The following is a 10,992-nucleotide window of genomic DNA, read 5'->3' on the forward strand; positions in this document are numbered from 1 at the left end:
ATCTGTTATTCCCACCATTCCCTAACAATTCTTAATGTTTATTTTATTTATTTAAAAAAAATTAATGTTTATTTTTGAGACAGAGAGACAGAGCATAAGCATGGAAGGAGCAGAGAGAGGGGGAGACATAGAATTGGAAGCAGTCTCCAGGCTCTGAGCTGTCAGCCCAGAACCTGACATGGGGCTTGAACTCACAAGCCATGAGATACTGACCTGAGCCAAAGTTGGATGCTTAACCGACTGAGCCACCCAGGTGACCCTTTTTAATGTTTATTTTTGAGAGAGAAAGAGAGAGAGAGAGAGAGAGAGACAGACAGACAGAGTGTGAGCAGGGGAGGGGCAGAGAGAGAGAGAGAGAGAGAAGGAGACACAGAATCCAAAGCAGGCTCCAGGTTCTGAACTGTCAGCACAGAGCCCAGCGCGGGACTCGAACGCATGAACCTTGAGATCATGGCCTGAGCTGAAGTCAGACGCTTAACCGACTGAGCCACAGGCTCAGTTTCCTAACAGTTCTTATAATCATCACCCTATTTCACCCTTCACACTCTCATGTTCGGTTGATGATAACTTCTTAACAACAGTTCTCATTTCCAGTCTCTATGCCTAACCCCATCCTAGTTCCAATACATTTTGCACACGGCCACCAGATTATTTTTCCTTTTGTCAAAAATGTCCAGTAACTCTTGGATATTTCCATCTCAGGTGGGGGTTCAGGATTTCTCCAAACTTTCCCCACCTTTTTCATTCATCCTTCTCTTCCACAGCTTCCATTTCAGGCAAATTCGTTGTCTTCTTAATCACAGATTTTCCACCTCATGCCTTTCTTCAGGCCATCTTACCCACCTGAATGCCCTCCTGTGTTTTCTCATGCTCTCCCTTCAGGTCCCAGCCTAAGTGTGCCCTTCCTCCTTAAAGGTCTCCAGCAACTTCTTTATTTAACCAGACAGCATATATTTGACAATGAACAGATGCCCAGGTGCTGTCAGTAATCCTTTTGTGTTTATGTACTTTATCTCACCAGCTAGAATTTAAATTCAAACATGAGAACATTTTTTTTTTCATCAGTCAGAACATACAACTTTATTGATGATACACAAATGAAGTCTTTGGTGGATAAATTCAAGACAAAACATATGACAGAAGTGTAGGCTATTTTTGATGGACAGGTTCACTGTCAATTCACATAGAGGAACCAGTAAAAATATTTCCATTCAAGCAGCATGATTAAAGTCACAAATGTGTTTTCAGTACAAGAGGACTACTTATTTGGTATTCATAAAATGGTTCAGCTTAAAGCTGGAGACTGTCACAGATAACATCACTCTGGATGATACATTATTCAAAACTGGCAGCTGAAAGGATCCCTTTACTAAATGAAAAGTGGAAAAGTAGTAACTTTCAATTTTCATTGCTTCCAGACTGGAAAACCAAGAAATTTCTTCAAGTCTTTTGACAGCACATAGCCAATCAGAATTTATCCACTAGTTTTATAACTTTCACTTTCACCAAGAGGTCATGGTGATCTGCTAAGGCTCGAATTTTCTTAACACACACTCCAGATGTAGTACATAAGTAAAACAGGGAACCTTTATTGAATTCTCTGTAGTTGAATACTTCTGCTCTGAGATTGTCATAGATGATCTCAAATAGAGTAAGGGCATTAATAAGAATTTCTGATTCCACATAGGAATTATAAAGAGAACTAAATGATGATGGCACTTGGGTGCTGAGCAGTTTTTTTAACATATCTGGGTTTTCAGCAAAATTCGAAAGTATTTTCAAAATTTCAACCTTGATTTTTCCACCTCCCTGAGATAACAAACGGAAAAAGTTTGCAATGGAGTTGACAAGCAGATGCTGGTAGTCATTTGTAATAGTCATGTTTGTTAAAAATTTTAGTCCAACTACCTGTACTGCTGAGTTCAGGTTAGAGGCCATGATATCATCCATCACTTTATTCATGTATACCTGAAGTCGGCCCTGATTTTCATAGTTCTCACTCAGGTTATTCATGGCCATTAAGGCTTTTTCCTTAATGTGGGGATCAGTTTTGTTGATCATGTTTGCAATAATTGGGAGGCCTCCCAATTTGCGAATTGTGTCTTGGTTGCATGAATAGTTGGCATTGTTGCTCAGAGTGAGCAAAGCTACCTGTTGGATAAAAGGATCATCTGATTTTTGAAGCAAAGCAAGGACTTTCCTGAGGTCTCGGACACCAAGAATCTCATCTATTTCATAAGGAAAGGGGCGCTTCTGCATGGGAACAGGTCTCTTCCCTCTCCCTCTCTGTTGGGTTTCAGGCTCAGAATCTGACTCTGACTCTGTGTCAGTCCACCCAGACTCCCCTTCCTCAGAATCAGGGATCTCTGCCAGGAAAGCCTGTCCTCCATTAGCAGAGGCTGCAGCAGCTGCTGCAGCCCCATCCCCAGGGCGGAAGCCCAGCCCCAATTCGTCTACTTCAACCTTGTTTTTCTTTCCCTTGCCCTTGCCCCCAGTCCGAGACTTGGTTCCCTTGGCTCCACCTTTGGGTACAGCTCCAGTCGCTGATCCGGCCTTAGGTATTGCACCTGTATGAGCCCCAGGGGTCGCTTTCTTGTAGGCTGCTATGCTAGGGGATCCTGAAGTCCCAGGAGCCTCTGCAGCCCCAGTAGGCACTGTTACCCCAGAAGGCACTGGTGCTGCAGTAGACGTTGCCCTTACAGGAGCCTCCACAGCCTCAGTAGGTGCTGACGCCATAGGAGGCATCACTGGCGCCCTGGGAGGTGCTGCTGGCATCCTGGGAACCTCTGCTGTGTCAAGGGCTTCTGGCAGTTTGGGAGCCCTTGTGATTGTGGGGGCCTCTGCAGCCACGGAAGCCTCTGCCTCCCTGGGAGGTGGTGCCATTGAAGAAGCTGCTGTGGCCCTAACTACTGGTTCAGCTTTAGGTCCAACACCTGTCCCTTCTACCTCCTGGACCTGATTTCCTGCCCCACTCTGAGCCTCAGCACTGGACACAGCTGGGGCCACTCCTTCAGGTCCAGCCATGTCCAGAGCAGAGGCTTCATCCTGGACCCTGTCCTCGGCCTGAGTGTGGACTGGGGTGGGAGGGCCGAATCTTGGCCCAAGGTCAATTGTGAATCCGGCCCTTAGTCCAGCTCTAGACCTGGCTCCAGTCCCGGCCACAGCCCTTGTCTTGGGCTTGGCCAGTCTCTTTTTTGTCTGGTTTCTTCCCCTGGCATATTTGTAGACACAGTACCAGGCACTAGCCCCAATCACTATCCCGGCGGCTACGCAGCCAGCATCTCGAACTCGGCTCATGGTGCAGCTGGAGTAATTCCCTGATCCAGTGCGTGGAGCTGGCTTGCCTAAATGGGATGTGTGCACGTCTGGGCAAGGCACTTCCACTCAGTCTCACGGGTTTTACCCAGGATGCAAGTTGAGAAGGACCTGGGGTAAAGGATAGAAATGAAGCTTAAGGCTTTGGCTAACTTCATGTCTAAACAAGGCTCCTTAGAGAACTTGGAAACATAATGCTTGGTGAGTGGGCTGGTACCCAGACACAGATGTCAAGGCTTGTGTTTGCTGATACAGGACCTTGGTTGTTCAAGGTTTTCTACACCTTCATCCCTAGGCAGCCCTACCCAATGCCAACACACAATTTCCTAGCACCTAAATGAGGGATGAGAGGCAGTATGGACGTTAGGAAACTGGTGGAGAGCAGGAAAAACAGTAGAGACCCCAGATTCTGCTCTGATCCTCCCACAGTCACCCCAAGGGTCCCCAGATGTTGCTCATACACATACCAACTTGCTGGAAGCAGGAGCAGTTTACGTTTTTTCCAACAGGCTTGTACTTGTGCAGGGCCCCAAATTCAGACAGACCTGCAGAGAGATCCCAGAAAGGGTGTTTTGGAGCATTTGGTAGTTGGATTCAATTTCCTTTCTTGATTTGAACCCCTGTAGGCCATGTTTTTCCCTCTCAGGGATCCTCTTTCCCTTCCTAACCCTTCCTACTCAAAGCATTAAGAAAGTGGATGACACACCCCTTTCTTTGCACCAGAAAGGACAGGCCCAAGGCAAAGGTATCTTGTAAAGAGGGAAAAGATGGGGGAGGAGGGGCCTCTCGTCACATTCTCTGCTCTGGTTTCTGCCCCGTTCACACCAGGGGTTTCCAGACCGTTCCCACTCCCCACACTGACCTCCAAAGATTCAGGGCAGTTTCTCTTCCCTTCAGTTCAGTTAAAGCTTCATCCTAAGGACAGAAAGAAGGGCAGAAATGTAGACACCAGAGGTTGGACAGTGAGAGCCGGTGGATGGAGGAGACCCAGGACACAAGTCCCTATAATTGCCTTTTAACATTCACATACCAGAACGAGCACCTCTCAATTCACTCAACTCTTCTCACCTCTCTGCCCCGCCTCCTGCACAGACTCCCCAGGCACTCAACCCCTCCTTTCTTTTGCCCCTCCCCGCCCGTCCGCCATTTCTCCAGGACACACAGCCACACCCCTTCTCCTGCACCGAAGCAGGAGGGGGCGGGGCGAGGGTGCAGCAAAAACTGGATGGGACGCGGGATAAGGGATTAATGCCAAACAATCTAGTGTCTTCCTCCTAGGACCACCCGTCCTTCAGGCCCCAGGCCCCAGCCCTAGCATTAGCCTGAAGAACAGGAGCTCCAATGTCTGACCTTTCGATTTGAGGGTCGTGATTTTCCACTGTTTCTCTGTTCTGGGCTCCGCCTCCCCCTCTCCCCAAATTACCCAATAACCACCGCCACGTCTCCCTCCAGCGTACCCGAACTCCTTTTCCAGGACTGAATAAACGGAGGTGAAGGGCTGTTTGGGTTGGAGGTGTCTGGAAAGCAGCCTGGGGGGTAGCACGGCGGTTTAATACCAGATTGTCTCAGGGTCCCCCCTCCTGTGAAGCCCAGACAGCGCCAAAACCGCCATCTCCCCCACAGAGACTGGCACACCCATATCCCAGCACCCCCTAATGACAGGGGGCCTGCCGGGCGGAGGGCAGGGGGAGTGGTGGTTGGGGGAGGTATCTGTAAAGTGAGGATGGGAATGAACGGCCCGGATTGTTTCCAAATTGCGTGCCTCTCCGGTCGCCCTTGCCCAACCACCCTACTGGCCTTATATGCGCTGCCACGTTTATTTCTCTTCCCTCCTCCTCTCAAAATAGGACAGGATGTGGGGTGCGAGGCCTGAGTGTCAAAAACAAAACCAAAAAACACTGACTGGGAGAGGAATTGAGCGGATTCTCCGCAGCTATATCCCAGTCTTTAGGTTTTCCCCCTCCCCCTCTCCCTGCCGCCCACCAAAATGAGCTGCGACTGAGCGCGGGGGTCTGGAAAGCCGGCCAGGAGCGGTTGAGGCAGAGGCACCCGCGGCCTCAGATTCCCGCATCTCTGAGCTACCCCTTTCGGGAGTGTCAGGCTATGCCCACCCTCACACCCACCTGCCCGGATCTGGGGGAATTTTCTCCTCCTCCTCCTCGCCTGGGTTAAACGCACGGCAGTGCGCAGCGTAAGAGAGTTGGTACCCAGAGGAGGACGGAGGACGGCTGTCAGGGCTTTAAGTACCTTTGCCCACGTCAGCTCCCGGTCACGTGAGGGTCTCATCGCCAGTAAGCTTGGGTCCCCAATTTCCACTCCCACCAAGAACATGAGTCCCTCCTTTAGCCCTACTCCCACCTCACCCTACCACATCAGGTCCTGTCACTCATTTCATTTTATTATTTTTTTGTCTTTGTAGTCCCGGAGGTCAAAAGTAGCCCCTTCTCTCTGTGTTAGAATTTGTCTTTTTCTAGTTACTGGGGATGGGATGCATCTTTTTGGAAGGTTATGGACCAGTTTTACTTTTTGCTGTTGTTGTTGTTGTTGTTGGGGGAATTGTTTCATTTTTTTCTTGGGCAACTGGACATTCTCCCTTCGTTCCACCTTCAATCCCTAATCCACTAGTGCCCACCATTTCCCCTGCAGTTGTGTCCCTTTTCCAGTATAGTTAAGGGGCAGAGTGTCAGAAAGGAGATAAGGAGTGGGAATGGGGTCTGTATTTCTGTAACACTTCTCCAATTTGTTTTTAAAGTGATCACCATCCTTTATTATTGCAGTAAAAAAATACCACAGTATGAGAAGCAGCAACAACAAAAAAAGCTGCATGATTTATAAAGATCTCCCACTAATATTGGAAGGCACCATTAATTTTGGTTAATTTTTACCATACAGAAAATGACTTCTATTGGCCACATAGGAAATAGTTGTCAAAACGTGCTAAGGTATTTGAACATATAAAAATGGCATTTTCCCTCAACAAGATAAGTGTGTTTTCTTTCATGGGATCTGTAAATTGATCTACGGAAAGATGTTGAGTTGTCCAATCTTATTTATTTTGGACAAATAATATCCTACTTTTTCTCCTTCTGGGATGGCTTTTAAGTTGGATAAATAAATGATCCTGTCTTGTTCTGTTAGAGAAACACATTTATTTAATATTCCCAAACCATTGCTGACTGCTGTGTGAACCTTCTGTAATTTGATGGCTGTAACCATAACAGTTTTGAACAACTGTCCCTGGATTAGGTTCCAGTTTCGTGATTCAGCTCTGGGCAAAAAGCAGAGATGTTAGGCCAAGGGAAAGATGAAAGTGAGGGATGCAGAGATAGCTAAATCCCACCCCCCCCCGTTTTGTCAAGGGTGGGGAGGTGTTGACCCTCTACCCCCTTCCATATTCCAGAGCCTCTCATTCCCTGCATTCAGGCACTTGATTCTGTTGGTCACTCTAAAAGTACACATGGACAGGTGACCAAGATGGTAAATGCCACCTTTAATCAGGTGACCAACTTGAGTAACCAACTTTGGCTTCTTCCTTTTCTCCCCTCCTCCCCAAAATCCCCACAGATGTAACTCAGAGATACACAGAAGGGGCTGCTGTTCTCACATACCCCTGCAGCTGCAGTTTTCCATGAAAAAAAAGTGATTGCTGGCTGGGGAAAGCACCAGGTCTGCCTGTTCTGCCCTCAATCATGGTGCCTTAGTTAACATTGCTCCTAACACTGCTGCTCCCACCTGGCTTGAGATGTGCAGCCAGCTGGGCCTCTTACCTCTGGCCTCCTTGCTTGCAGGCACCCAGACAGAACCTAGCCGTGCTGCAGGGTCACTGCATGTAGCCCACACCCATTTTGGTGCTCCCTCAGCCAAATGTATGCTGGAGCCCAAGGGAACCTCCTCACTGACCATACTGATTAACTAGTAGGCATTCTTAACTGGCTGCCTCTGTGCTGTACCTGAAATTGTACACAAGGTTTTGTTTGTGGGTGTATGTGTGGTTAAGTGCATTTGTTTGGGGGGAGTGGCATTAGAGGTCATTTAACTCATCAGTTTCTCAAGGGGTCAGTGATTGCTCCCCTAGATATTAAGAACTGATACAATGGCCTAGAGAGTTAGTGTTATATATAACAATCCAGATTAGGAATCTCTTGTTGTTGTTTTTTTTTCCTGAGGAAAAAAGTAACATATATTAATGATTATAAAATATCCAATATAACAAATAAATATATAAAGTATACAGAGAAAGATATCTGTGATATCTTTTGCACTCTAAACCACTGCTAACAATTTCCATTGTCCTTTTTATGGACATATTAGTAGGTGCATTTGTGGTTATTAATCAAGTTCCAAATTGAGCAACAATAAACACATAATAAGCATTTGGAATTTTATTGTAATTGTAGTAAATCTGCAGATTAATTTGAAAAACATTAGTATCTTAACATTGAGACTTCCCCTCCAGGAATATGTTATGTCTCCATTTTGTTCAGATCTATTTTTATGTTTGTTAATCAAATTTCATAAATTTCTTCAGCTAAATAATTCCTATTACTTGTTAGGTTTTCCCTAGGTATTTAGTAGTCTTTGTTGTTGAAATGCTATTTTTTCTCCAATTAAAATTTCTGGGAGGGAATTTTCTGCTTAAGGATAATGTTCAACTATTATATATTTATTTTGTATGTGCTAATTTTTGTGATTTGTCTTATTAACTCCAACAGTTTTCAGGTGATACTTTTGGCTTTTCCAGGTATTTATATACAATCATCTGCAAATGACTTTTTTCACTTCTTCCTTTCCGATATTTGTACATTTTTTTCTTTTCTGCATGTGTTACATTGATCAGAACCTCTAGAACTATGTTGAGCAATGGTGGTGACTAGATCTTATTCTTGAATAAAATGGGAATGCCTGTTTTGTTTCATCATTTAGTGTAATCTTTGCTCTGATATATTCTATCCTTTTTTCAAGGGTTACTTTCACTTATGTTTACCAATGGTGCAAAAAAAGCAATACAGAGAAATAATGTCAGTGAGTGGAGCCAAGTCATAAGTTCTGTGGTCTTGGTAACCCACAAGGAGGGAGGAATCTGCCAGGTTAGAAGATCCTCTGATATATTCTTCATCAGGATAAGGATACTTTCTTTTATATCTGATTTAATGTAACCAAAAATGATTTGTTAAATTATATATAATTTTTTACTGCATAAACTAAGTTTCCTCCCATTCCTATTTTACTAATAGTTTTTAAATATTCAGGAATGGCTGGCTAGATTTATCAAATGCTTTGATTGAAAGGTTTCTTTTTTCCTTCTGTTTGCTGCTGCAGTGAATGATTTAGATAGACTGGTCTCCCTGCCACTCTAGTCTCCTTATAGTTTATTTTCAACACATTCCCCAAGTTCAAACTTCACACACCCCACTTCCCCTGATGTTTAGAGTAAATGCAAATGTCTTTAACTTAAAAGGCTGTATTCTCTTCAACCTTATTACCTCCCTGTTTCATCTTCTATGATGTTCTCTTTAGCTCAGTCATCCTGGCCTCCTTGATGTTCTTGGGACATACTGGGCTTATTGCCTTCACAGAGCCTTTTCATTTCCTTGTCCTCCTGTCTCAGATATTCTTACCCAAAATATCACCATACTTAGATTACTCATTGAATTCAGGTCTTTACTCAAGGGTTACCTTCCTAGTGATTCCTTCTCCAGCTACCCTATCCAAATGTTCAACCCATCTCAACTTTTCATATCTTCCTTTCTTTCCTTTAATTTTTTTTATAGGTAACACCAATAATATAGTATACATTTTGTTTATTTATCTTGTTTGTTGTTTGTCTTTCTGACTACAATGTAAGGGCCATGAAATTAGAGATTGAGGTCTGTTTAATTCACTGCTGTAACCACAGCATCAAGAAGAATGAATGGCATGTAGTAGGTGCTCAGTAAATGTGTTGAATAAATGAGTGAATGGCTTTCCTACGTTGAACAATTCTCTTGCATTCCAAAAATAAAGCCTAATTGGTAATGCCATATTAGCAGATTTGCAAACCCTCAGATAACTGATTTGCTTAATCAGGATCTTATCATGTAACAAGATGTAGAAGAAATTAAGATTGATTTGAATGGAATGTACAAAGCTCATTATGCAGTATGATTGCTTATGATACATGTATTTTTTAAGTGATTTTTTTTCTTAAATGACAAAAGTTCTATCATAGTTTCTAATAATAAAAAGGATGCACACTAGTGTTTAAATAAGGAACAGAATAGTGCTAATAAGAAAATACCAAAAATTTTTTTTCACTCTGGTTCCTTTCCTGACACCCTTTCTCCCACCCCAATTTTCAGGACTGCAGACGGGAACAGTAGGGATTCCAAAGAAACAAGGTGGAGGGAACAGAGAAAAGGATGGGGTCATTCCTCCAGAGAAACAGTAGAATTGACCAGTAGTCCAGTAGAAGATGCTGCCCCTTTCAATAATCAGACAAACACAACATATTTGTTGGGTGTGCAAGGACTAAAAAAGCGACAGTGCCTGGCGTGCAGTGGTGGTGGGGAGAGGAGGGTTGCTAATAATAGGCGGGGAAATTTGGGACCCGAACTCACCAGTGACGCAGTGTCACGTGATCAGCAGCCTAGTACTGAAGTCTTGGTCCAGATGGCGGTTCTGCTCAGGTAGCAAGCTCCCTATTTCCTTGGAGATGGTGTGGTTGTGAGCTAGGAAGGAGGAGGAGGAGGAAGAGGAGGAAACTGCTCTTGATTCCTGTACGTCGTGAGGGTGGGTGTTGATCGAAGACTCATGGGGTGAGGGTGGAGGGTGGCAGCACAATTGTTGACTTTAGAGGCACTTCAGTGTTTCCCCTTGGAGACACCCGAAACCAGACTCTTCCACGGGCATTGTAAAAGGCAGGGAAGTAGCACCAGCAGAAATGGTTGGCTTTGGTGACTTAGGAGGCAGAGGGGAGGAAACAGTTATCAGGGAGCAGAGAGATGGGGTACATGTGAGGTGAGAGACAAGTCTGACAACCTGGATCTGGAACAGGGAAATGTTGGGGTTTGGACCCACATTCGGGTGTTGGTGCATCCACCAGAGCACTGAATCCCCACTGTCTCCTGTTCCTGTCTACTTCAGGCTTTGGTCTGTCCATGGTATGCTGGTCCATCCATCAGTGGTGGGTGGGATGCGAAAGATGGAGAAAGCCTTAGGCTTCATTTCCTTTTTTCCTCCCCCCCACCCTTAGATCCCACTTGACTGTTGTTTCAGACTGCCGCCTCCAGCACGCTCTCTCACTAGCCTGGGAGAGACCCGTGAGATAGCGCAACAGCGGCAGCATGGGCCGCGCCCAGAATTTGGGGGTGATGGCAGCGGGACTGGTGATCGGTGCTGGCACATGATATTGCATATACCAACTAACCTGTGGTGGACAGCAGAACAAGAAGAAACCAGGTGATTCAAAAGACATTAATCCTGCTTACAAAAAGTTTAGAAAATACAGAAAACTGTAAGGAAGAAAATAAAAATAAGCCACCAACAATTACCATTCCTTGTCTTTCTCTCTGTGTAAGAATGCAGATGTGTGTGTTTAACATTATTGCAATCATACTGTATGTATTATCCTGGGATTATTTTTTTCAGGTTACATTGCAAGGGATGTCTTTTATTAGTTATTAGAAATGGTTCATAAAC

At 44.9% G+C, this 10,992-nt stretch overlaps 1 protein-coding gene across 3 annotated transcripts; it reads right to left on the minus strand.

The window, feature by feature from the left end:
* Nucleotides 1-1,034: 1,034 nt before the first annotated feature.
* On the minus strand, nucleotides 1,035-5,546 carry ARMCX2 (armadillo repeat containing X-linked 2). Of its 3 annotated transcripts, XM_058713591.1 has the most exons (5): nucleotides 5,439-5,502; nucleotides 4,773-4,844; nucleotides 4,178-4,230; nucleotides 3,783-3,860; nucleotides 1,035-3,426 (listed from the first exon to the last, which is right to left on the minus strand). In XM_058713591.1, the coding sequence occupies exon 5, from the start codon at nucleotides 3,295-3,297 to the stop codon at nucleotides 1,468-1,470; it is 1,830 nt and encodes a 609-aa protein (XP_058569574.1). In that variant the 5' UTR covers nucleotides 3,298-3,426; nucleotides 3,783-3,860; nucleotides 4,178-4,230; nucleotides 4,773-4,844; nucleotides 5,439-5,502; the 3' UTR covers nucleotides 1,035-1,467. The 3 variants fall into 3 exon arrangements, with proteins under 3 accessions (XP_058569574.1, XP_058569573.1, XP_058569575.1); XM_058713590.1 differs by lacking the exon at nucleotides 4,773-4,844 and having other exon boundaries at nucleotides 5,439-5,546; XM_058713592.1 differs by lacking the exons at nucleotides 4,773-4,844; nucleotides 5,439-5,502 and adding an exon at nucleotides 4,346-4,379.
* Nucleotides 5,547-10,992: the final 5,446 nt, after the last annotated feature.

This window comes from Neofelis nebulosa, chromosome X (assembly GCF_028018385.1).
Source record: "Neofelis nebulosa isolate mNeoNeb1 chromosome X, mNeoNeb1.pri, whole genome shotgun sequence".
NCBI classification, from domain to species: domain Eukaryota; kingdom Metazoa; phylum Chordata; class Mammalia; order Carnivora; family Felidae; genus Neofelis; species Neofelis nebulosa.

What these genes read in the sequence shown, in the direction of transcription:
- ARMCX2 (XM_058713590.1), bottom strand. Translation starts at nt 3,297, where the DNA reads ATGAGCCGAGTTCGAGATGCTGGCTGCGTAGCCGCCGGGATAGTGATT.